The sequence below is a fragment of the Temnothorax longispinosus genome, chromosome 8, assembly GCF_030848805.1.
Source record: "Temnothorax longispinosus isolate EJ_2023e chromosome 8, Tlon_JGU_v1, whole genome shotgun sequence".
Taxonomy (NCBI): domain Eukaryota; kingdom Metazoa; phylum Arthropoda; class Insecta; order Hymenoptera; family Formicidae; genus Temnothorax; species Temnothorax longispinosus.
The window spans coordinates 16,674,209-16,701,712 of record NC_092365.1 but is presented as its reverse complement, the minus strand read 5'-3'; the positions used below and the strand labels follow the sequence as shown (position 1 = coordinate 16,701,712).

Sequence of the window (27,504 nt, the reverse complement as noted above, 5' to 3'; positions counted from 1 at the left end):
TTATTTTCTTATTTATGCGCAGGAAGAGATTGCCTTAGAAAAATAGCGAATACGCCGTAAATCGCTTTATCCGCGAGCGCTTTGCGAGCGGGTAGAAGAGATAGGTCGGGTGGGAGCTCCCGCATGCTACGGGGTGAGAGATCGGTGTGTATGTACGTCGATCGTTCCGGTAAATCGCGATAACGTACGGCCGCGTTGTCGCGGGAGTCGCGACGCGGTCGCCAGGATAAATACGTCTCGCCGGTTAAGGGAGATCGCATCCGATGCCGAGAGGACCTTTCGGCGCAATCGCACGTGCCCCCGATGGAACGGGCACGGCGCCACCGTGCCAGGATTTCCGAGCTTTTTCCCATCCTCCGCGAGAAGCGAAATTCAGTGCTCGGCCCGCAACCGTGTCGCACCGCCCCCGACCGCTTCGACGCTCCGTGCGATCGCGGTGGAGTCGCGTGGAGAGATCGAAAGAACGAGCGTGTCGCGTTAGCGATCGTTATCGAATTAAGTAAAACCTTCGAAGTTCGTTGAACGATCTTGTCCGATGTAATTTTTAACAATTATAATTTTCAATAATTAATAATTGTGGTAAAAAGCGCGAGAAACCGGCTGATTATGCTCGGAACGATTTTTTGGTACCGCGAGAACAGCGGGAACGTTCTCGGTTCGCGGTAACGTGAAAAACAAGAGGGACACACGGGCACGCCGAAACAGGCAGCAGTGACGACGGGGCATTATGCCAACGATCGGCGTGATCCCGCGGGTGTTTGACGAAGGGCCGCGAATAAAGAGCGATCGCTTGGATCGGACGGTGGTGGGCAGGTCGCTTAATTAGATCGGGCGCGGAGCGGCGCGTCAATTAGATCGAGAGATGTGCGCGAAGTGAACGATGGCCCCATTTCACGGCATGGCCCTGCTGCTCCTGGGAATCGGATACCTGTTACACGCGGAACCACTTCACAGCGAACGCGGCATCGGTAAATGTCCCGTGCATCCTCTCCGCCCTCGCCCCCACCTCCGGAGAACCCTTTTCCGGTCCCGGAATACTCTTTTGTATCCGCGGCTGTGCGCCGCGCCACGTAATTTCGGTTGGATCGCCCGAAGTAATTTCGGCCGCGCGAAGCCCCGGCGGCAGTCCCGGCACACGAGAGAGTGGCATAAATCATTTTTATTATCGAATTCATCTCGCTGTCGGGCGAGGAGGATAAAATCGAAAGCGCGAGTTCGAAATGCGCCGTTTGTAGCGCATCAAAGAACGAAATATTTCGGTGTGTCGTTATTCGTAAAAATCGGAGCTCAGACTTGATCTAAATTCAATAAAAATTCGATTCCTCAAAGTTAAATATTTCATACGCCGACTTTTTGAATTAAGCATGACAAAAGAAACTTTTTTAGATTTATTGTTTTAATCAATTATACACGGAAAAAAATTTTGACGAGTTGGAATTCGCTAATTGTTCAATTTTGTGTAATTTTTTTGATTTTTTTCCATGTTAATTAATATTCTGCAGTACTTATGAAAATAGAGGGTTAATTAATCATAATTAGCGTTAACCGAGAATCATGTTTCCGAGAATTATAAAATCCAGTATACTTTTATTCTCAACAGTAATACACATGTCTTTTTTGGAGCTGGAAGAGAAATTAATTAACAAAGTGATTTATATACGTTCTTTAGCGGAAAAAGTAGTACCTGAAAAATAGAGAATAATTAACAACTTTCTTATAAGTTGATATCTAAAGCCATGAAAGAGCAAAAATTATGGCATTTATTTAAGGGTATTTTTGTTATTCCTGTCCTCTCTGACATAATTTTAACGCTTTGTTACCAGAATAGCGTAATATGTTGTGAAATTATTAAACACTTATTAATATCATACATACCAACATAAAATCGTAATTAAAAATATGTTCATACTATTTTTCGTTAGATAAAGATATCAAAATTTTGAAATACATTGTAAAAAGGCAAGCCAAATTGAAGACGTGCGTAAAGTCTGATTTTAATTTAATTATTTAATATAATGTAACATATAATATACATATACAATAATCATCTTAACCGTACTTTTTTTTAAATGATTATCATATACGGGTCCAAGTGTGTGTAAAATAAACAGTTCGTGCATAAATATTCCGTATTGAAAACACTCAGGTATTTTTAATCGGAGACTTCGGGGTTATTTTTTAAACCGCGGTCTGTAATTCTTTCCGACGAAAGAACGGAAAGAACGTCACCGAGGGGAATGATAGAATGTCAATTGTCAACACGTAGTTTATGTTTATTTCAGCGCTCTTTCATCTCAACGACGACACGGGCAAAGGGGAGAAGTCGCAGCGTGGTCCAAGGAAAACCTATTTTTTCAAAGACACGCCGCAAAAATTAACGGTGGCTATAGGGCAGGCCGCCGTCCTGCTATGTCGTGTTAAAAACCTAGGAAACAGAACTGTGAGTCTCACTGAACATCCCCCTACCCGAGTCCTTCTTGATCTCATCGATCTCAAAAGTAGTTCGCGTGTCTGCGATAACTTAATGTGCTCGCGCAACCCTTTCGCTGCTGGCAACTCAAGCGTATAGCGTGTTCATTAGTGTTCATTTAGATTCGATAGAGTTTAAAAAACGGGGGTTCTTTGCACGACGATATCATCATAATTCGTCGTAATTTTTTTGCGGATAAAAAGGTGGAGAGGTCTGAAAAAAAAGTGAAAGCATCAGCGTTTTCGTATTCATGAACCAGTGCCAAAAAGTCAAAATCGATATTCTTATCGCTCCGGGCGGCTCCTTTAAAAATGAATCCCCGTTACGACAACTATGCAGCCATAAAAGGAGGAACGTCCGCTTCCTCCGGGTCCTCGATTTTCCCGAGTCTAGAATCCTCCATTTTTCTAGCGTTTCAAAATGTTTGAAATGGAATGCAAATTTTCCCCGTTCGGACTTGTTAATTACGTCTTTGTATCTCTAAATTCTCTCCGGTCTCGACAAGATCGAAAACTTCATTATAATGCGAGGTGAGGAACGAGCGCGCGCGCGCGGATGGGTTGAATCAGCAATAGCAGCAGTAGCAGCAGCAGCAGCGAAGGGGTTGAGGGCAAACTGCAATTACCTATGCCTTATTCGTGGCACCTCGCGCGTGTATGTGTGACCCAGGTGTCTTGGATCCGAAAAAGGGACCTACACATCCTGACGTCCATGTCGGTGACTTACACGGGCGACGCGAGATTTACGGTAGTCGGCAATCCGGAGACCGACGACTGGAATCTGCGAATAGATTACGTGCAACCGCGGGACGCCGGCATTTACGAGTGTCAGGTTAATACAGAACCGAAGATATATAGAGCCGTGGCACTGAAGGTTTTGGGTGAGTTTCCCTGCGACTTTGCGAGGGGCGAGGCGTGTGTGCGCGCGCGCGCCTCCGCGAGCTCCATAAATCGCGCTTAAAGATCTCCCCGGGCGTCTTTCGCGGCCGGCAGGAACCAATTGTTTTAACTTCCTCCCCTTCTTCTCCCTTTCTGACCGTCCTACGGCGATCACGTTTCGTCTCTCGCGTCACAATGACGACGACGACGACGATGATTTGCTGAGCTTTTCGAAATGAAGTAGAATCCATTTTCCAAGGTAGAATCCGACGCGTATAGCAATAGGATCTTGCGCGTCGTTTCTCGAGTGTAATAAAGCCAATCGCGAACGACGCGCTCTGCTTCGATATTTCACTCTTCTCCTCCTTTCGTCGTTATTGCTGTTTCTATCAGATATACAGGCGAGGATCACGGGTTCCCAGGAGTTGTACATCAGGAAGGGTAGCACAATCAGTCTGACCTGCATTATAGAGCTGCAGGATCTGCCTCCGAGCAACGTGACCTGGTACCACGCTGGTGTGGTGATCGATTTCGACGGTCCAAGGTACGCAAGCGGTCGGCGATTATATACCTCTGTGAGATACACAATTAGCTGATGGAAATCGTCGCTCGAACGGCACTAATATCGCGGTGGAACGAACAATCGAGTCTAATCGGTGTAATCTCCCGCCGGCTTCGAAATCGCTTTCGCGCGTACACGCAAAGCTGCTGCTGCGGCGTCGAAAAATTATCGGTTTTCAACAGTGCGCGCGGATGATTCTATTCTTGCTCTTCAAGAATCGCTGTCGCACCGATGTGGATATCACGATTGAATTTTAACGCGGTCGAGCGGGAAATTGGATTGACGCTGGATTGGCGAAACGGGATGACGCGATTTCACGTTAGTCGCTGAGATAAACGCAAAGCAAACCGTGCGCGCGCACACAACACACAAAACACACACACACACACACACACACAAAACACAAACACACACACACATATATGCACGCAATGTGGATTTTGGCGGAAACTTTCGCAAGTCAGTTCTCGAGAGTAACGCTCTTACGTGTTACGTTCGACAGGGGTGGCGTATCGCTGGAAACGGAGAAGGGTAAGCGTGGTACCACCAGCAAGCTCCTAATAACGCGTGCTCAACTTAACGATAGCGGTAATTATACATGCGCTTCGAGCAAAGTCACCCCGGCGAGCGTCATGGTGCACGTGCTAAACGGTGAGCAAAATACCGGTGGCAATATCGGCAGCGAAGGGGAGGTTGCGACAAGGGGGGGGATTGCAACGAGGGGATTGCGATGGCTCATCTCGAAATTCTCCGCTTCGCGATCGAGCAAGCGAGGGAGAAGCGTAATGTACTACATTGCGAAATTACTCCCCGAGCGCGCTTCGCTGATAAGGACATACATTTGTTTTAATTTGCACTCGCAATCTGCTCCTAGATTTCCCGTGCTTTCTCTCTTTCTCTCTCTCTTTCTATCCATTATGTTAATATGTTTGTTATTGGTATAAATATAAATAATGCAGTCCACATATCATATTTGCAACAAATGTTTAATGTTGCGATGAGGCAAGGCACAATTTTCAGTAATGTGATATTAAATAATAATAGATTCGCTCGCTCGTTGTGGCAATAAATAGTACATATAATTAAGTAACAAATTATCCGACGATAATTTCGATATTTAGTAACGAGAAACATGACCGACTGCTCGGTCATGTCTCTCGTCTGTCTTTCTCGGGACAACGCCAACGGTCGACGATCCTTAAATCCTCGAGGATCCCTTCGCGCGCAATACTCGTTTTCTCCTATTACTGCTACTACTTTGCGACGGGCCGTTAATAAATTTAATGTTCGTTAGCGAGCACCCGAGAAGGATTGGCGAGATCGGGACACGTAAAGATCCGGGGAAGCGACACAAAAGCGACACCTTAGTCGTCCGATGTAATTCTCTTTTCCAGGAGAGCATCCCGCTGCGATGCAACACGGCGGCACCGGTGATGTAAATAGGAGACTCGTCCTGCTCGTCCTGATTTTCCTCGTCGATACGATGTTCCGGTGAGCGACACGCCGCCAATCTCTTGCGAATTCCTCCCGAATTCGCTCCCTGAGGCGTCCGCACGGATGCCCGCTCCGATGGAGAGGAATCGATGACACAGTGTGTCCGGTGTATGATTTTGCAGTACTGCCCAATTGTTTTTCTTTTTCTCTCTTATGGACGTTTTCGCACGATCGACGTTAGGTAACGCTAATTCAGAATTATTTGTTTGACGGATTTTAATCGGCTCAGACTCCTTGGACTCTAATAATGATCGCTCAAATACCCCTGCCCCTACAGATGTCAGTACGGATGTAACGTGTATGTAATGTAATAAATCTTTTGGAGTTACACAATTTGTCTGCTTATGTAAATTAACATCACCATTCCCTGTTGATGATCATTTGTTACCGAGAGTTCCTCTATAATGTCAAGGTAAGATGTGCCAAGTAAGTCAAGAGGGAGAAAATATTAATCTCTTATAATCTCTTAAATTCAATAATAAATTAGAAACTTGATCCCGAAATGCCTTTTACTTAACGCACTTTCAGCCAAGCTCGTCGATTATTCCTTCGTCATCGTAGTATAATAAAATTGAAAGAGACAATTACATAATTCACGTAATCATATGTTTAGAAACGCCGCGACGAGGTACAATTGTATACCGGGCTTAAAGTGTAAACCGTAGCGGAGTATCTCGCAAGACCTAACGACCCAATATAAAACCGTGCCAAAACGGGCATCCTAGCGTTAAGTGCAGGAATCGGAAAAGCATAATCCGTAAAAGCAGGCGCGTGACGCGCATTCGCGGCGCCGTTCGCCGCCCGCGCCGGGTCAAAGGGTTAACGCGTTGTCCTTCTTACTCGACGGCGTAACGGAGAATCCCCGGAATCGCCGCTACCCCGGCGATAATGGAACGCCGGGCTCTTTCCGGGAACCGTGGTCCGGGCACCGGGAAAGCTCTCCTGGTGCGAACCCCCCCACGGGACCTGCCGGATCCTGTCCGGTCTCATTTTATGCAAATCGCGCGCGGGAAGCATCAGTTAGACGTCCCGCCGCGAAGCATAGTCGCCGTCCGGGTCCGATGCAAATTCATGGCGGACATAACGTCGATCTCTACCACTCGCTCTATCGCCGTCCCTTAATCCCCGCACGCTCGCGATATTTTTCTGGCGAAAAGAGCTCGGCAAGAATCATAAGCTCTACAGAACGTAAATTATCATCCAGACTTGTTAACATATGCTTCCTGCACCAAATTAAAAAATAAAGGAAAATTAATTGAAAAAGCACCGCTATGATAGCGGATATTAATAAATGACGAGGCGTTATCTGCGGCGGTGATGCAAATGGGAACGGAAAAGTTTGCATTCGATTAATGCCGAATTGGGAATATTCGTAACACTTTAATGCATGTGGTTTGGTCTTTTACTGTATTTTATAAACTATATCAAATATAGTACAAAAATTTATTTCGTATAACACGTATAACAAATTTATGGCTATATACAATCTGGAAAAAATAAATACGTTTTAGGAAGATATGAAAAACATTCTAAATAAAATATTCGGATTGGTGAGAGGCTTCTCTCGCGAGTTTGGCAAACTTCGTTTGCAAATTTTCGTCTCTTGCTACGACAGGCAGGGAACGTCGACGCGAGAGCGAGTTCTATCTCGGCGAGAGAGTTACGTGAGATCGCGCGAGTTAGGTTCGGATGATTGAATTTTTGAACGCGCTCGAGCTATCGCCCGCGCGAGTATCACCCTAATGAACGAGTTTACGCCGTAATCGCGTGAAGCTTTTGAGCGCAAAGCAATTTTCATGGATATTCCCGCGGAAAATCCCGGCACGTCGGTGGTTCCGCAAAAGCCGCGTAAACCCATCGCCGCGAGCCTCGCGTAATTCTTTTGGTGTTGCGATACCGTTCTGTCGTATCGCATTTTGCATCACGTGCCGATACTTAATTACGCGGCACGCGCTTTAGATCTTTGAACATCGAGAGCAAGTATGACGCAATAAACACGCGTATCGAAAAGGTAAATAACTATACTTTCCGCGAAGGAGGGATACAGAAACTCCTTCGGTAGTCCGCGTCGAAGTTTAATCAATAACAATGTTGTTTGGCGCTGGTCGCGCTCGCGATTCGGCTTCCCGAGTAGGTACGTGAACCGTATAAAGCGTATGCGAGACAAGTTGAATTATTCGAGGAATGCACTATACACGCAAATGCAGCCTTTATTGAGGAGTTTCGCCTGTGGTCGATGCCATACAGGCGAGAGGACGTATGTGGCGTGTCCGCGGGGCCGTATACAATATAAAAGAATGAGGATCGAGTGGGATGGGGCGCAAGACACGTTTATAAAGAAACGGAAAAGAAAATTCATGGCGTGTTCTTTTCGCGTCCGATTCACAGAATCAAGGCTCCGCGCACATAATAGTCTCCGAGCGGTTTGCCAAAACTGACACAATGGATCGTTTCAAAGATCGTTTCTGTGCGAGAGAGATTAGCATTGTGAGCGCGCGAGAAGCTTAGCTACAAAAATACTTAACGCCTCGAACTGAACAGCTGCGAGGAGGAGGATTACGTCGGATTCAATCTTCTCGCCGAGAAAATATCGATTTCAAATCGGCTGACGAGTACCTACCTACCTGGCAAGTGTCTGATTGAAAAACGCCATGAACAGCGAGCTTCCAAATCGCGTTAGACAATTTGCTTCTGAAACATTGATTCGTTTCGTGAGCCGAATTAACGATCGATTCAACATTCCGAGGGAAGTAAACGTCACTTACGTCACATCTCTCTCTGCAACGCGCACTGATTCTTATCGGATTTCCAGGGGACAGCGGCATTATCCGCGGATGTCAAATACGCGGGGGAGCGAAAGAGAAAAGTTTCGGGGTTGAGCAGTCTAAGAATTTCGCTAAGAAACTATACCGGGCGGCTGCTGCCGCATTAGATGCTTGTACGGCACGGGAGCGGAATTTTATCGAGTTAGCCAACGAGTTTCTGCGACACGTTCGTGAAAGTTAGCCGCGTAACTGCTGATCGTCCAGGAAATTCTGTCGATTGTTTATCCAATCCTCTTCTGCTTTTACCGAGTTCTGTTAAAAAGAGAAAGAAACAAAAAATAGAAAAAGCAAAATTCCCAACTTTCTCACTCGTTGAACGGAAGTGGAACGGCCCATTTGCCTTTATTGCGCCTCTGTATGCACAAGCGGCATGGGTAGCCGAGAAAAAGGTTGAGAGAAAATTACAGTTAACTAAAATTATTATACCGCGCTAAAAGGGAGCGTTGTGAAGTAGTAATGTCGACATCGTCGCACAACACTACAGGCTTTTGGTAACAGCTTCGATTGATGATAATCTGACGGTAATAATGATAAAATGACGGTAATAATGATGTCATTGTAATGCAAATCGCAATCACGATGGCATTAATGATTTTATTAGTGGTCGGCGTTTCCCGACAACAAAATTCTCGACGAGAGACTTTTTATCACGCGCGCAACGTGTTAAAGTATTGTAATCACTGTTTAATCAAACCGTTAGTTGCGTTACATCGATCGAGGTGAAGGTGAAGGTGGGAAGAGACGGTTCTGGCGTTTACCTTGTATGTTCTTAATATTCGTAATATTCGTATTAAAGTAAGTATCTGAATATTGCAGCGATTACTAAATAAATCCCCGGCGAGGTGTTTTCAGCATAGTTGCGCCGAGAGCGTAGGTAAATTTCCTTTAGTTTGTCAAAGGAAGTACTTAACGTTCTACCGTTCAAAGCTGAGCAAAGCTCGAGGGCGTAACTCCTATCCTTATATCGATCGCGGTGTTTGCAACAAGCGTCGGATAAACGCGGTTCGTTTGTGGTGCCGGATCATCTGCAATTGACAAACCGTGTCGATGCTCAACCATGCTGAACCCGCTCGATATCGATATCGATCTCGATCTTAACGGTCCGCGGTCCTGTTGAGCCGGACACTCCGAGACAGCCGGGGAATGAGACTTGCAAGAGCGCATGTTACACCAGGGAACGATGCTGTCCGGCACAGAACTCAGCACAGCACTATACTCGTTGTCGTTATGCAAAGTAACGTAATAATAAATATAAAGTCAAAATGAGTAAAAAAATCTCAAAAATAAAAAAACCTGACAAAATATTAATTTTTATTATTATAACTCCTGTGAATCGAAGTAGTAGTGAATCGAATTTGTTGTAATTAATGACCAGACACCGCTTTGTCAAACTTAATTATTTAATTTAACATTTTTTTAAAAGTTTTTTTAAAGTCGTTATTAAAAATTAAAAAATGAAACTGTCATCCAACAGAGAGTGTTTAAAAAGATTCGGTCATAGTCCAATTTGAACGTTGTAGACTACGCCCGGACGTTTCTGTGGCAGGATTTATCACGGCGTAGCGCACGTAATTATTTGCCGAAATTGCTCGCGAACTACGGACGGAGATTGCAATAATTTCCTCCTTTCAGCATCGTAGCTGAAATTCTTTTGATGAGCGTCCTTTGTTCCGCGCCCCCGTTCGAGGCGGTCCCTCCTCTCGTCCTCTCGTCCTCTCGAGGACAATTCGTTTACGTCACTTGTCACTGGGGCTACTTAAAATGAGTAAACACCAGAGTAAACAAGACGCTTCGGTGCCAGTATCAAAGAGTAAATTATGGCAGAGTATAGTCCAAAGATTGAGCGTCAGATTGCCGACTGATACAGAGGTAAAACATGATCAAATATATGCAAAAGTAACCAAAAAAAAAGAACAGTTAGTAAGCAGGTTAGTAATTTTATGTCACGTATATTTGGTCAAGACAATATATCTGTTGCAGAAATAAATAAAGAGTACAATTCACTTCTCGCGATTTAAATTTAATCGACAGCCAAAACTGTCGGTCTCGAAAATAATATTCATGCCGCGCGGTGCATCCATCTTATTTTCGTTCCCTGTTTCTTAATGCAATATGTATTCCTTATCGATTTCATATTTTACGATGCGCAAAAGTGGATGCTATAAATATTCAAATCAATCAGAGGAACTAAGAAATTTATGCGAGGAAACCGCTTTTATATACTTCCTCTCTTTTTGCCGAGCGTTATATTGAGCGTTACAGAGTATCGCTATGGGATCTAAAACGGTACGTGTTTCTTATTTCCGGACACAGAGCCAGACCAAGAGAAAAACGCTGTCGAAGCTTTCCATGATTGGTTTCAATGGGGCCGGCATACTCTTTCACAGGCGCGGGGATCGACTTAAGGTACGTTCTCCATCCAGTGCGGCGGAATAAATTGGATGGACGCAAATAAATTGAGTGAGCGCGGAAAATGAACAAGTTTTAATACAGGTGAATCTCGATGCGCCTGGAAGAATCGTCTCGCTCGTTCTTGAAATAAGATCTCTCTAAAAAAAAGAAAAAAAATTAGATAATAATTTCGTGCAATAATTTTCGGGGGGACGTGTGGCTCCCGCGATTCCGGTTAACGGTGCAGAAATTTTAGAAGAACTTTGACATTTTATCCATATGCATCTTCGATATTATGCATTTTACGACTCTTCAACGCCACCGGCGTCTTCTTATAATCTAGCGCGGTCGTTTCCACAGTCGTTTCATTTATTATCGTCGTTGAATCTTTCCGCTGATTTATTGCCGCGTTAAGTTCCACCTCCGTGGACAATATTGGTACAGCGCTTCTTGTCGTTTGGACAGATCCCGAGATACCAGAACACTTTTCGTCTGGAACCGTTTAAAGCTTTTCACGCGGCGACGGTCGACAAGATCGTTCGTGACGTAATGGAGATCAAATTATCGGCGATTACATCATATCAGCCGGATCAGACATCAAAATTGTGTTTGGAAATTGCCAGTGACGTGCTAAAGGCTGTCGGCAAGAAGGATTACGACAGGTATTGAAATTATGGAAATTTATTTCAGATTGAATTCCACTTCTCCTCACTTATTCCCGTCTCACTTTCCTCGCCATCTCGCTGTAATCTTTTGTAAAAATTACAAGTATCGTGTATCCTACATTCTCTACGTCCTAGAAGGTGACATGGGTCGCTGTTGTATCCATGTGTGTATCTAGATAACTGTTCTAATTTATTCCTTTTACGTGTTGGATAAGACACGATTATTTTTAATTAAAAAATGATGAACGATACATGTACAACATAAATAAGACTCGACATTTACGGTCACCGAGTGAGAGCTTAACAACGATTAAGTAAAACTTATAAAAATTGTCCAAGATTTAAAAATTATTAGGCAGGTCCCGATAATCGACACATTATTCGCTTATTTTGTGAGACGACTGTTTGCGACTAGGTACAAGATAGTGACGCAAGTGTACATAATCCAGCGCTTCCAACAAAGTATGCACGCGGCCTTCCAGTGTCTCTGGGATGTAGAACGCGATAATTACTCGTATCACGTGTTCGAAAACAATCACATATACGCATGGTGCTGCGTATTCGGTGTGTATTACGATTAAACGCGGCGACGATTCTGAACTAATATCCTGCATTAAGCCCGTGCAGTCTCATTAGTTTGTAATATCGAAATACACATTGTAACGCTTATACATATTTATCGAGTCATCGTGAAACCGGCATTAGTAATTTCAATGATACTGGCTTCAAATACAATAATATATATCGTGAATAATAATAATGTTGTAACGGCTGCGAATACAATGGCGTGAGAACGCTCGATGTAAATCGCGCGTAAAATGTACGAATGTGTCAAAGTATAAAATATATGCATATAATGTGTGATGTGAAATTAAATAAAGAAGAAATATTAAATAAAGCGAAACATATATGGTCAATATAGCAATAAATTAATAAAATCTAATTCTGGCTAGTTTCCATACGTAACTAATTATTTCGGTAGGAAGGTAAGACTTTAAACTATCGTTTTTGCAGGATCGTCAAAGAAACCAGCTGAATTTATTTCCGTAAAGCGTCTCGTTCCGTATAAAAAAAAAGAAATAATTGCTTCATTCCGTCTTACGATTCGGGAATACAAAAAGTATGCTTGAATTCAGTATGCTTGAATTCCTAATTCAATCCGTTGATAATGACAATAATAATTATCGTTAATGTGGCATTTGAGCAAACTAATCGCTTGTAGTAAAATGCACCGGGCAACGCTAATGCTGGAACAATTACTTTACCGCGAACGCATGGCTGCAGCCATACAAAGCCATTGTTTTACTTGTGACAAAACGAGAAGCTTCTTGCACGGTTTCCCTGATAATTACGTTTCTTCAAGTACGAGCGATGACCCGGGATCGCGTCAGGCCAGAGTGTTTAAAAAGTCCGGTAATTGTTTCTTCCCTCGGCAGAATGAACAAAGGACGACTTAAAAAGGTTTCCCGGTATAACTCGCTTCTTGCATAAAGTCCGTCGTATATATAAGGTGTTCCAGATTATCGGTGACTTTCTTCCTTCGATTAGCTCGACTTTTAATCTTACTAAAGTTTCACTCGTGTCATCTTTCGCGCGATTTATTAGAAAAAAATTCTATCTTAAATATATTAAACGAACAATTACGCAACACTAATATTCGATGGAAACGTAATTTGAGGTTGATTCTCTGAAACTTCCTTCATTTTTTATCACTCACGGATCAGGGATTATCGGCTCTTCACGATATTTTCGTTGGAGAAGATAAACGTCAAGTTTTGTCCCCAAAAATACGTACGCGAAAAGAGATGCGGGTAATCTGGAACATCCGGTATACCCGGACGTACTCGATGAGGTTGTTTCAACTAGCGGAATGACTCTGGAAAAGTTCTGATCGATTATGCAGTAACCATTCGCTATTAATATTTATTGCTTTCGCGACTTCGTGCTTTCTACCCTCTCGGCCTCGGAGTGATGATTTATCGGGAAACTTTCGGTTGGCTCGTCTACGCCTCGTCGGAATAATAGACGGCGGTTTAAAGTTCCGGCGACACCGTGAACATTTTTATGAACATTGGCACGCTCGCCGGGACGTGCCTTCGATCGCGAAACGGCGAGATTATGTTTCGCGAGCGTGATCGCACTGCGGCGAAATGGAAGTAATTTTAACGTCTCCGAGAGTGAGACGACGAACGGGAACGAAAGAGGAAAGCAAGATCGAGAAACGGAAACGCGCTACACTTTTTGCATGGCGAATTTAAGACAAGGAATTTCCGTCTCTAATCTAACTCACGTGCCACGGATTTAAAACTCAAGCGGCGAGAGAGAGAGAGATAGCATGTGCGATCGAAAAGTGAGTTAATGTATATAAAGCGAATTAATTAAAATAATAATAATAATACTCTCAAGCCTGTTGATTCTCGATTGGATGCAGGATGCAATCGATCGCGCGCGTTACGTGCAGCTCGTGACGTTGTCAAACGCAGACGACGGTAGTTCAGTCGATCGAACCCTTTCAGCGTCATTACGCAAAGGTCCAGAAGAAAAATGGACCAATGTAACCGACACGCTGATAAGCAAAAGATGGAAGAGATTTTGTTTTATCGGCAAACGCTCTCGCAATTTATGCGTCACTGCGGATTCATTTCACAATCAATGATGCTGGCTTATAAGGTCGAATCGAACGAGTAAAATTTTATTAAAGATTTATTAGAGAGAAAAATATTGTGTTAATTTTATATACTTTTTCCGAAAGCAGTAAACCACACGCCGATTTTTTGTTGCTTTTTAAAACACAGCACCTAGTCGGAATAGTAAATCCACATTATCCACATACTTAAATCGATCGCAGTTTACTGATTTCGGAAAAAGTATATAAAATTCACAATATTATTAGCTACCAAGATCCAGTCTGGACCGTAAATGGCGTTTTTCTCTCTGATTGTATGTATGTACAACGGTCGGTTTTATTTATTATTATTTAAATAAGGTTTGTTGTAATAATATATTAGTTTATTATAATTATTATCGTTATTATTATTAACGTTATTATCGCCTTGTAATAATAATAATAATATATATATATATATATATATATATACACCGTTTTTTCCACAAATATTATCCAGTGACGTAAAATAAAAATTTACGATTTCCAAAATCGCAGCACGGTTCGATATATTCTGCGGATAAAAAACCATCTATAACATCAAGCTCCGGTATTCCCTCGCGGTACTGTTAACGACCCTATTGTCAATTCATCATTTAGCGGTTGTATTTAGTATTTCCCTTTGGCGAGAGTCAAAATAATAAAATTATTCGATTGGGGATAGAGATACAATGTGCCTCGCGGGCCTCGAAGCTTGCGCGACACACACAAGCTGTGTTCTCTGGCAATGCCTCACTGGAAATTACAGGGAAAATGTGTGGCGGTTCTCTCTCTTTCTCCCTCCCGTTAAATTAATGGCGCAATTTCGATGTCCTGCCACGTGACACCGCGGTGTAGCGCGCGAGGGATGTTGCCGCCGGCGAATCGAAGACCGAAACAGGAACCGAAAACATTTGCGAGACCCCTCTCTCGTAAAATAGTTCACGGCTGAAATTCCGCGACGTTCGCCTTACTTGCGTTTCCGCGACTAACGTATCGCCCGTATTTGCCGTTACGCTATTTAACTGATTAGCCACCCTCTGCAACTCCCGGGTTAATACGGTGAGAGACCTAAGGGTGCACTCGTCTGGAGAAATCATTAACGTGGTGATCTCTTTGCCTTTATGTAAAAAATGTTGAAGGGAATTATATCAAAATGAAATAAAGTCGGATAACAATCATTATTTGAAATTGTGAATCTTTGGATATTGTTTTAGCATCTATAATTAGCGTAATGTATAATTTTTTATACACTTTGGAAAACTTATTAATTGCTGCTCCACATAGCTCTCTTGACAAAAGAAATCATGAAATTAATGAGGTTTATGGGACGACGGAATGTACGGGTATTCTTAAACCGCGACGCTGGTAATAGATACCTGTTTAGCAGCAAACCCCGGAATGGACGAGACATGTTTTTCCTCGGGCTCGTCTGTTACAAGTATAGCGTTAATATAATCCGCGTTGTTTAAAGAGATTATGTGTGTTCCCTCAGGGATTTGTAAAATTACACTTTATAGAACGACCGTGTATATGGCTGTGTATATGCGATAGTGGATACTTTGTTCATTTTAACAAGCCGTGCTGAGAGATCTCGCCTTCGAAGTTATAATTAAATTTTCCTCGTTAAAAGCGATCCGCGGATAGCGAAGGGAGGCGTGGATCGAATATTGTTTTCGACGATACGTTTATTTTATTCAACTTTTAACGAACCGAATTTCAAATGTCGCTGCCTAATGTGATAGAGTATACCGCGGTGATTTTCAAATATTCCTGACACCGAGAGTAATATAGATCTATATCGCGTCTTCCTCTAGAAGAAAACTGAGTTGTTATAATGCTTTTACCAGGAAATACTTTTTGCCTATGTCCGCAGCTACGTCCATTGTTCAGGTATAACAATTATTCGACTGTAAATTAACGCAAGTTATTTACCTAAATAGCAGAATTTTTTTAAATGTACTTAAAACTTTAGTTCTTGCGATATAAATGTGTATAATTTTCAAGGTGTCTTTCATTTCCATATCGTATAATCTCTGACATGATGCAAAATGACGTGCAACTTATAAAATAACTTTTTACGTTATCGGTTATAATCTCTCGAAAGAATATCGCAACGTTTAACGATACATGCTTTTTTAACGATTTGAGAATTACAGAGCGAGTATATCTCATAATGCAATTAGTTACTTTGCGAAGCACAGAAAATCCTTTGCAATAGTTAATCCTCATGTTACACATGCACACCACACACACACACACAGAGATAGTATGCGTTTTATGTACAGATTTTACATGGAATGCACCAATCACAGGAAATTCCGTAGAGCAGTAAACCATGCACGACTGCGCACGTGGAACGGAGCTCAAGGCAGATAGCGGAGCATATGGCGATTTACGAATTTGGACAATGGTAATGATTATTCTGCATATAAATCCTATTATACGGTTCCTTTACCTTTCTTTCCCGTCTTAACGTCTTTACCTGTTCGTTGCTTTCTCCACCTTTCTTTCTTTTAATATTTCTATTACTATACCAAGTTCTCTATCAAACACTGTCATGCTTAGTCGTCATTTATCTTCTTTGAAAAACAGCACAGCAGATGTGAGAGAGAGAGATATAAGAACTCGTTAAATTTATATCCATTTTAGTCTTTAATGCTTCCTTTGTTGTTAGTCTTCCCTTAATTCTTGTAAAGCCTATTATCCCAAGAAATATTCTCTTTCTGTCGAACATTCTTTATTTGTGGTTATTTATTACCGCAATTTTTGACCATTTTTGAAAAATGTCACAGATACGAGAGAAGTTATAAACATTTTACTGTAGTAAATTTATGTTACATGTTAATTTATAGTTTTATTATTTATTTCTATAGATTTGTCTTTTACGCAAGACTTTGTTTATTTACAAAAATCTATTTTCTATACTTATTTCTCTATATTTATTTATAAGTTTTTTGGCCGATCGATGCTACCACCAAGATCGAATTGGGTACATACTGAATCGCACATGGTATTTTTGGGGAACATCACCCACCATTTCATAACAATCATACACACATACTTCTCTTCTACAATCATCATTACGCTACATCAACGACACTCGTTTCCCAAAGCATAAAATAATACAATTATGTATATTTTTAAATATATGTATACATATGCGCGCGTGCACAGAGATATAAAAATGTCAAATTCTATTTAGAAAATTACAAAAGTAGATTGAGTACGAATAACAATTTCGCTAAGAGATCGCTTTAAAGATGCTGATCTTTTTCACTTGTAATATATTCCTAAACGTACAGTACAGAGGAGATGCCTGATATATATGATGGGAAGCACTATCGTTGACACATATCACATATCACGTATATTTGAACGTTAAACTTTAAACAGTTTCTCAGTATACTCTGAGATCGCATTTTAGACGCATGTATCAAACATATCGAGATATATTGTCAGTCGCGCCTGTACTATCGAAAGTTATGCGGCAGAGTAGAATGAATAAATGATAAAGTACATGTTGTTTGGCTTAAAAAGCTAAAAAATATTGTAAAATAATCCAATTTTCAATTTTCAACAGTTTCTTCAATCTACTTTCTCCCTCTTGGAGCAATCCTGCAAAAGAAATAATATAATTTTAAATATCTAACGCATATCAGCAGAATATTTTTTTATACGGTTCTTATTCGTTTTTACTGTATTTCACAATTAGTTTAATTAACGTCTTTAGAACTTTATCTTTTTTTAGTTAAGCAAAAATTATTTTTGATCTTATCTATCGTAAAATCATCAAGCATAGCTGCAAATGATTGTTGTAACGTTATAACGAGAGAGTCGACTATTACTTCAACACAAATTATAACTTCAGCTACAGACATTCTAAATTCAAAATCACATTTGTATTCGCGGGTCAATTAATCTGCGAAATGTCGCGTGACTATGCGAGATTGCGGCGGATTCGCAATCGAGAGCAATGAGTTTTGAGTTCGATCCCACATGTGGATTTTAATTCACAGCCCTCCTAAAGTAGGAGGTCCTCCTACAAGTTGTGTGCTCCTACCAAGGTAATAGCCCGACATCACACTAATTAGCCGCGCGCGAACAAACGTGTTTTCTCGAAGGCGCCTGGCCGACTAAATATACGTATAAATGTTTTTTCGGAAAAACACTCATTGCCCTCATCGAGGCATATATTCAGTAAGTGCGGGAGATTTGATTTTCAAGTTTAGCCGTTCACGTACCTCATTTTCTCTCATGATGAAGGCCATTATGTGCTTTGCTTCAGTTATTAATCCCGTCCACGGTGGTACATCATTCAAATCGGTTTCCAGATAGTCCGAGAAATATTCTGTCCCGCGTTGCTCTATCCCCAATGAAAATGCCACCAGTAGTTGTTCGTACTGATCTAGGACGTTTCGCATTTCCTCGCGGTTCCTAAGCAAGTTAAATTCAGCGCCAGTATCATTGTCGCTACTCCATTGAACCATTTTCGAATTTCTCTGGGGTGCGACTCGGTGAATATTGAGCGAACTCGAGTGAGTTTCTTGCCTTAAAATTCGAGACTGACTGACCGATCCCGAGATACTGGCTTTATATAACTCGTCTTTTGCAGAAACATACGTGTGATTGGCTAGAAACACAATTAGTTCCGAAAGCTCTAAAGGGTCTAAACATTCCAGGAATGGTGGGAATACAATGGACGAAGAGAAAAGGTTTCTTCAAACATTTATCTTACGCATACCGAAGTTTCATGACAAGAGTGAGGGTATTTTCTTTTGTTTCATGTTCCTTAAGGTAGTTCTCCGGTCCTTGTATACTATAGAGAAAATCGATTTTCTATAGATTTTCTTGAAACTGTGAATATACGTTAATTTATTTGTGCTTTATGGTATAAACTTCAGTACCTCTTGCGGTATAAAAAATCAAGATACCGAGCCTCAAAGTTTCAACTTTTACTAAATTTTGGTAAAAATTGAAACTTTGGAGGCTCAGTATCTCGATTTTTATACCGCAAGAGGTACTGAAGTTTATACGCATAAAGCACACTTAAATTAACGTATATTCACAGTTTCAAGAAAATCTATAGAAAATCGATTTTCTCTAGTACAAGGACCGGAGAACTACCTTAAAGATGACGATTTTACTATTTACGAAATATCAGAGGTGCGTAAGGACTTGAATTAGAAACCGCTAAAGTTGCGTAAAGAGAACAATTGAATTATCGCATGCTTGAGGCTCGAATTAGCCTTAATTTGATTTTTTTTTAAATTGTCTGCTGAATCCTTGAGATTTCAATTTAAATTAGATTTCATGATATTGTCAGATTGCAAAACAGCCAAGTATTTCCCCTTTTCGCCGAATTTTTTTCTCGCATTTAAATAAATATATTGAAATATTAATTTACACAATACCAATACCATAATCGTAATATATTCGCGTATTCCATCGGCTCGATTTTCCACGACATGTCTCGCGACGTACACGTCTGTTATGCACGTGGGACAACTTTGCTGTAACGTAACGCGGAAGTATTCGTTACAAGCACCTGGCACGTCGCTTGACGAGTATCAAGAACGCGTCGCCTCCACGTCGCCACGGGCTGACGGGCCCCTACGCTGCATTATCGTGTCAAGTACGCAATGGGGAAACGAGTTACACCTTTTGAACGTTGACTTCGCTGTGATATAATTACGATATAACTCCGACGCGTCTCTCGCGAGTAGCGAGAAGAGCGAAGGTATTTTCTACAGGCAACGCTGACACCTACTCTATATCGAGAGATATCTGCTTATCGGGATGCATGTTGCACGTGCGAGAGACACACCGAAGTTATATATAAGCGATACACGTAAATCGATATGGCTTCCATTGGCTAAAATTGCGTAATAATAGATTTCTATTTTTTTGTACGCAAAAATAATAAATGATAAGCTTAACTTTGTCAGACGTATCGCGGTGGATGTTTTTTTTGTAGTGTTATCAACATAAAGACTAATTAATCTTTGTATTCAGATTAGCCATCTGCTACGCGGATTCACGAATATTACCTCGGTTATTTCGGATACTGTACGGATGGACTTAAAATTCTCTCTCTCTCTCTCTCTCTCTCTCTCTCTCTCTCTCTCTTTCTCTTTCTTTAGTGCTATACTTAATAAAGTCTAGATACTCCGTCTCCAGAGGTAAGTATAAACTACGACTTCGCCGTTCAGTCACATATCTTTCTACATTATTATACAAATAACTTGTAACAGTTATTTGCGTACTGAGTATTACCAGATGTCCACTCATATTATCCGTCACTTTAAAATATGACGTATACATATACAGATACATATATACACGCACACATATGAGAATAAGAAAGACTCTTTTCATTCGCCGTTACTTTTATTGTCAATTTCCCGCTTCGACTAGCAGATATAAAAGCGTAAGTTTACTTTAGGTACAAAAATAAAGAACAAAAACGGAGAAGAATATAATTACTTTGATCACTGATTTAAGATTTTCCGCTTCGACTTGTGGATATAAAAGCGGAGATTTATCTTAGGTACAAAATGCGAAACAAAAACGGAGAAGGATATTGGGCAATAAAGTGATATTGGATATTGTACCGTGGTTACTAAAAAGTTCGAATAGATTAACCATAACGCGAAACTTACGATCAACGTAATTTTTATTGCGAACCCATTAAATTGGTCAATACAGAAGGTACTAAATATCGCTCGCAAATCGGTAAAAGTTAAAATATAGAGAAACTCTGATTACACGGAGTAATGGCCATAGGATAGCAATATAAAAAGGTACAAAAAAAAACAGAATAAATAAACGAAACGAAGAAAATAAAAAGTGTAAAGATTGAACGTGATCGGAAAGGATTAATCAGGATTCAGAGAAAAAGATTAGTCTGCAGAATTAAAAGATAATCAAATATCGAACACACAAATAACTAAATATTATTAAATATAAGAAGTAATCACCACAATCTGATTATATAGATATATATAATTACGTAAAAAGATTTTATATTTTATATCGATCTTAATTTTGTAAAAGAAATTCCGATCATATATTTTGTTAATTCGTGTTTTCCGAGCAAAGATAGCTCGCGCGAAATTAATCTTCTGTTCTCTCTGAAATCGCCGGGGTCCACGATCTTGTTCCCGTCCGTCTTTCCGTCAGTATCGGAGTCAGCTCGCATGGGGTGCGCTCGCGCTTTATCGGTTTCGCGTTACCAGTGGCTGTTTACGTCCGCCCCCATCTGCAGCCTGATTTATAGCACGAGGAGAGGTCCGCCCGCGTTTTGTTCCGCGTATAACGCTGCTTACGCAGTTCATAAACTCCCGTCCCCGTAAGTCGTCGAGGTCGTAAGCCGGAGGTTTTCTAGAAGAGAGGGGAAACGGGAGGGGGGCGAAGGAGAGTGGAAGTGAGATAGAAAGCGCATTATCGTCGTATCACGTGCGCGCGCGTACGCTGACATATTGCTCCGCGTAACGTAATGGGGGTCGTGCCCCGGCGCCGCGATCTTGTACGGTGCCCCATATGGACCGGAAGGAACGCGCTATTGTCGCGCCGCCGCGCGACTGTTAAGTCACGTCCCGAGCACACACGCACGATCTACCGCTTTCCGCGACGTCTCACTCGCAAAATTCACCTACGTGCAGCACGCGTCGGGAGAAATCGAGGGAGATTTCTCGTCGCCCTCCCCGGGGGACGTGCCACCTTGACACGTACACCCTTCGCGCGTATACGTGTGGGGGCGACGTTTGACGAATGTGCGTATGGAATCTCGTTTCAGACACTCTCCGTTCGCATATAATTTTCCGCGGGATTAACTCTACGTTTTCTTGCTGTACAGGGACACTGAGAAGAATGCTTCTAGGATCGACGGATATCTAAAGATTGCGAAATTTAAAAAGAAAAGTAGAAATAAGCAGAAAGAGAAAATACCGGAAGAAATAATGTTTCGGTATTTTTATATGAAACGCGCGCGCGCGCACGCAATTTAACATCGAGTCGCGGGGAATTTATCGCAATTTGCCCCTCAGAAACTCGCAACTGATATGGCAATTTTCCCGTTGCAGCTGCAATATCCAGATCTTCCCACTTGCCGGAACGTTACAACGATTCGAGAAGGAAATGTCCCGAATTTTTACTGTCGGGTGCATCTTGGCGCCGGCGAATCCATCCGCTCCTCCGTGCGAAAGACTCATAAATTCGCGTTGCATCCGTAAATGAACGTTCTCGCGCGTCGACGCGCGTCGAGGGGGGCAGGCGGGCGAGTAAAGGGGAGGTTTTTGCACGCGAGACTGAAACGACGCGACGCGCGACAAATTGTTTTCGTAGCCGCGGGATGAAAATTATCGGGCGCGATAAGCGCGACCGCGCGCTGAAATGCGACAAGGAACGGATACGGTTTGCGGGAAAATAACGTGAATTTCAGAAACGATACGTTTTAGTCGGGCGACGATCGTTCACGCTTATGGCGACAGTTCGCCGCGCACCGGCTATTCGTCTTTGTCAGATTTCGGACTTGCACGGTTGCGTTTTCTTCTCGCGTATTTATGACGACGGGACGACAGTTTCGACACCGCGGCCGATTCGACGCCAACGTAAACATTGTCGAAGCGAAAGTAGATAAGCGGACAAAATCGCGAAATTCACATGCGCAAAGCAAATGACAGGTACTGCATTTAGTCGTATTGTGCGGCACGTATAGCTTGTTACAGATGCCACGCGGACATTAATCATTCTCTTTGTCAGCGAGTAGAAAATTATGCGACAGCGAACGGCACGGTAGACGCATTAGCGAGTGATTAGTTGGTACAACCTGATTTCCTTGGGACGTATTTTCGTAAATCAGCTTACATTTTCCGAATGCCGTGAATTTACGTGAAAAATGTTTTACGTAAAATTAAAAGGAGAATGGAATATTATTATATATAGTATACATTTAGTATACACATATGTATACAGTTAATGTATATGTAGTATATATAATTACATAAAATTAAAATATAATTTTCTATCGCAACGCGCAACTTTGCCAGTATTGAATTGAGTGGATAATTACTTTAAATAGTATAATTTAATCATTTATTTAATTATTCATAAATTAAATTATTAATTTATAATTGATAATTCAAAATCGGTCTTTTATATACGCGTCTTTCCCAGTATATTTAATTATATTTTACACACGCGACTACAGAGATAAATAGTAAGCGACGATAAATTCCAGTGATCGTTCATGCTGCCGCGGTCGTTTTGCGATACAGATGTATATCTCAAATGTGTCCCATATGGAAAAATAGTTCAGAGATACACGGATGATCGAAAATACCAATGCACGTAGCGCACGTGACTACTCTCATGGCAAACCGATCGTTTTTACTTCTAAATAAAGGTTAATAAATCCTCTTTGTGAAACACAAAACGCCATTGTCGCATTTTTGCGCCGTGTCGCTCGCGCGCATGAAGATTAAAAGGAAATCCTTCCAGCGGAGCTGTGTCGACGGCGGTGTTTAATCCGTGCAACCAGTCGGCTGACGAGCGAAAAAACCTCCAAAGAAAAAAGAAACAAGAAAAAAGAAAAAAAAAGAGAGAAAGAGAGAAATCCGAAGTAATTAACATCCCATTTTTATCGCAAATCCATTGCCGGGAAAAAAGTAGCGCGCGCGCAAATCGTTAAATACTCGCGAGCGTTCAGCGCGAAACGCTCCCTCCGGGATAAAAATCGCCGACGAGTCGAGAGGACGGGTGGAGAGGGTGGCAAACACTCCGGGATTTCGAGCGCTGTCCGGCTGCTCGAAAGGGTACTCGAAAGTTCCGGGGGATGCAACGATTGCACGCGTGCAAAACTTTCGAGCTCGGGTGCTATATTAGATTATTATCCATTATCCCCTATTACCTACCGCACACGCGCGCTCGTTGCAATTTCCTCGTTTCGCACGACACGGATCCGGAACGCGAGAAACTTTCCACTTCTTCTTTTTTCCTCCTCTCGCGTCTCCCTCCTTCTCTCTTCTTTTTTTCGCCCTTTATAATCGCGCCTGTTTCGCGCGCTCTTGACCGGCGGCGCCGATCAATTTCACCGTGCTTCGTGGCGAGTATGAATAACCGTGCGGATAGGGGCGATAAGTCACGGTGGGAATTACTCGCGAAGCGTTTTCCCTTTTTTTCTCCCCTATCGAGGATTTGGCCGATTCGCACGCGTTCTACCTGAGCGATCGATCGTCGCACGTATGAACGGGCTCGTTAATTTCGATATTATCCGTTGGGCTAACGCATTGTTTATTCGTAAAGTTGTGCACGGCATCGTGCAGCATGCGGTTCGCGAATGAATAGTTGTCGGGGAAATTTTCGGGAAAGCAACAACAATAGCCGTGACGAGAACAATTGCGAAACGCGTTATTACGTTGTTGTTATTATTATTCTTGCTATTGTTAATATATATTGCTTTTAATTTCTTTTTTGCAACACGACAATTGAACAGCCACGGAGAAAAACGGAGTAGCACGGAAATGTAATTTTTGGGATAATAACGAGAAAAAAGAATATTGCGGTAAATCTCGTTGCTATACATATATTCGTCATTCATTGAAATATAAATCGGTTGAAGCAACATACAGACAGTGCGGTGCTATATATTTTCGGATTTTCTTTCTCTTTAAAGAACCACAAATGTGAAACTACGATAAAACGGCAACGTTACAATTTTACGTTAATGAGTTTCATTAAAATTTCCTTTTGTTTCGCAAAATAAGGAAGAATGTGTGAGTTAACCGCGCGTTGTTCTATTCGTACGGGTCATATGTCCCGGTTATGCAAATTGTTAAAATCCAACGTGTACCATACGCCGTACGTCCGTATTCAAAGCGCGTCGTCCATTATCAGCCACGGTGCACGATTCCCCCATTGTAGCTGTCCTCGAGAGGAGTTTAAAGCACAATAGGGATGTCGAAATAAGAGATACAGGCAATAAATCATACTATTGCCGACGGGATGGACTTAAGTTTTTATGATCATAAAATTCTTAAATGGTTCTATCTACCTGGAAGAAAGGTCCTTTGTCGAGAAGTAATTAACTTTCTCGATTTTACTTAGCACATTAGAAAGCTTTGCAACATGTTTTCTTTCTCAATCTTTGTTTGTCTTTTTTTTTCAGGAACACTTTCTCAAGACGTAGCATTTTCAAATAAAAAAAATCCGAAAAAAATTGTTAAGGACAATACGTCAATTGTTCTGTTGATTGATACAAGTTTCGAATACGTATTTCATTTGACATAGCTTAGGTTCAATTCATTCAATGGACATTCAAAGGAATTAGGTTCAATGCACATTCATCGAGCATTCCAGTTCGACGGATTACATCTTCGGAATTTCACCTTTTGTATATCACACAGTATTTCAAGGGAGTTTAAAAAGTGTTAAGCCCCCTAAGAACGTCGGAAGCGACTGTTCAACGGCGGAGGCCGAGAATCGCTTGACAACCGTGAAACGCCAAAAGTGTGTTTCCCGTCCTTTACGAATGATCGCGAGGGATAGCATTAGAGGTGGATAGAGCTCAAGCGGGGGGTCAGAAAGATCGTTCCGTGAGATTGGATCCGCGCGGAACGGCGGGCGGGTAACGTTCCTCGGAGGAAACCGGCCTCGCGTGCCGCGGCCGATAACGATAAGTCCGTGGCTTAGCTTAAGGAAAATAAAGATAAATGGCGGTATTTCGTGAGGGACAAATTGAAAACGGGCGAGCGGGCGGGCGGGCGGACGCCCTCAACGGCGAGGGCGCGCCATATATATCGGTATTAGTGCTTAGCGCATCACCAATAAACCGATCACCTTCCTTCCCCCTCGACGAGCCTTCGAGGATTTCTCCTGCTTAATTGCAACAGGCTCTCAATCAGTGAAGAAACAGAGTCGGGAGACGGGAGACTGCCAATATCTCGGCGGATTGGTACTGCTGTGGATAAACTCGCGATCATGGCAAACGGGTTTACGACGGCCGGCGTCGCTGTTTCACTAAATCGGAAATACTTATTAGTATGCGAGATACATATTATTGAGAAGATTATTCGCAATATATATACATACATATGACGGGTACGTGTTATTAATTTAAATTACTCGATCTGGAATATATACGAAGAAAATATCGCGGTAAATTTATCATTCTGGAACATACTGACATTATGACAAAAATTGTGATATTTTTCTTTAAAAATATTATGTACGTTTTATATTCTACGGAAGGGATTATATAAAATAATTATTCGTATATTTTTAAGTACAGGCTAATTTAAATTACTCGGTTTAAAATGTGTTCGAAGAAAATATCGTAGTAAATTTGTTACTTTGGAATACACTGATGTAATAATGGATTACAACATTTTTGCTTAAAAATATTACATACGTTTTATATTTTACAGAAGAATTACTGTAATTACTCGAATATTTTAATGTACAATTAATAACAACCACATTTCATTAAAGCGAGAAAAAATCTTGCAACTGAAATCATGCAATCCTGAGTGCTTTTACAGTTTTGGTATATACATTTTGTTATGCTTAATATGAAAATTATAATATAGTAACTTTTTAAGACTGATAAAAATTGACTAATTATAATGTATAAGCATTGTTAAGTGTACAATGTAAATTTTTATATGTTCATAGCATAGCTTAAAACCTTCGCAATTTCTTACAATTTGTATTGTAATTTCTGTATTATTTATAGTAAAAAAATTCTACATATATATAAATTAATTTTCAATTCTTAATTAATAAATATATAACATTAGGTATATCCTAACCTTACAATAAAATGTTGTAAAAAGGAATATATTTTTGTGTAATTTATACTATAATATATTTTTCACGCAGTTCTTTACATATACATATATAGAATATATAAGCAAGCATTTTATCTTTTGTGCATTTCCGATGTAGTCTTGCATTTTTCATTTCTCTTTCTGCATCTCCGTTTATTATATATTCTTTCTGTACTGTATCTGTTCTAATACATTTGATAATGTCCACGTATGATCGACGGAGTGTTATGGGCAAATGTGCGAAGGCCCGCTCTTGGGCAACAGAGTGAGAGATATAATTGAATGGATAATTGGTGCGTGATGATTAGCGTTTTAGCCGAATCTCCGGTATTCCCCTAGTGCATTACGCGGATATCGGATGGCTGCCACTGCTCACCATTATCTCTCTCTATCTCTCTGTTTCTCTGTCTCCCTCTATCCCTCTCTTGTACAAGCTAAGCGAGACGTGTTCACGTGTGTGACACAATTCTGGAATTAAAAATCGCTCACGTGATAATACGACATCGCGTTGTAAAATCAAGTGAGGTAGAATCACGCGCGAATTAACAGAACCCTCTCGACTCGATAAGTTTAATCGGTAACACGCGGCTATTTAATCCGCGCTTCTCTGTATTCGCGTACAGCGACAATTTTTCCGCCGTGTCGCCGCCGCGCTGTGTAATCGGATTTTCTTCGGCTTGCGACCTTAATTAAAACTTTTGCCGTAACGTATGAAATTTCGCATTAAAGTCATTAAAGTTGATCGGGC

General features: G+C 41.5%; 3 protein-coding genes across 3 annotated transcripts in view; 2 read left to right on the top strand and 1 right to left on the bottom strand.

The window, feature by feature from the left end:
* LOC139817997 (nuclear exosome regulator NRDE2) overlaps window positions 1-27,504 on the bottom strand; it is a 65,353-nt gene that overhangs the window by 9,184 nt on the left and 28,665 nt on the right. The gene's annotated exons all lie outside the window — the stretch shown is intronic.
* LOC139818000 (leucine-rich repeats and immunoglobulin-like domains protein 2) lies at window positions 353-5,737 on the top strand. Its single transcript, XM_071786384.1, has 6 exons — window positions 353-968; window positions 2,283-2,440; window positions 3,140-3,350; window positions 3,742-3,892; window positions 4,413-4,561; window positions 5,305-5,737. The coding sequence occupies exons 1-6, from the start codon at window positions 881-883 to the stop codon at window positions 5,403-5,405; spliced, it is 858 nt and encodes a 285-aa protein (XP_071642485.1). The 5' UTR covers window positions 353-880; the 3' UTR covers window positions 5,406-5,737.
* Window positions 10,283-11,995, top strand: LOC139818443 (dynein light chain Tctex-type protein 2B). Its single transcript, XM_071787156.1, has 3 exons — window positions 10,283-10,635; window positions 11,086-11,282; window positions 11,701-11,995. Exons 1-3 carry the CDS (start codon window positions 10,501-10,503, stop codon window positions 11,864-11,866), a joined length of 498 nt encoding a protein of 165 aa, XP_071643257.1. The 5' UTR covers window positions 10,283-10,500; the 3' UTR covers window positions 11,867-11,995.

Bases quoted from the DNA above. Each gene is read 5' to 3' on its own strand.
- LOC139818443 (XM_071787156.1), top strand. From the start codon at position 10,501: ATGGGATCTAAAACGGTACGTGTTTCTTATTTCCGGACACAGAGCCAG. The intron at 10,636-11,085 runs GTACGTTCTCCA...TCGTTTGGACAG, and splicing joins GGCGCGGGGATCGACTTAAG to ATCCCGAGATACCAGAACAC. The intron at 11,283-11,700 runs GTATTGAAATTA...GTTTGCGACTAG, and splicing joins GGCAAGAAGGATTACGACAG to GTACAAGATAGTGACGCAAG.
- LOC139818000 (XM_071786384.1), top strand. From the start codon at position 881: ATGGCCCCATTTCACGGCATGGCCCTGCTGCTCCTGGGAATCGGATAC. The intron at 2,441-3,139 runs GTGAGTCTCACT...TGTGTGACCCAG, and splicing joins AAAACCTAGGAAACAGAACT to GTGTCTTGGATCCGAAAAAG. The intron at 3,351-3,741 runs GTGAGTTTCCCT...TGTTTCTATCAG, and splicing joins CGTGGCACTGAAGGTTTTGG to ATATACAGGCGAGGATCACG.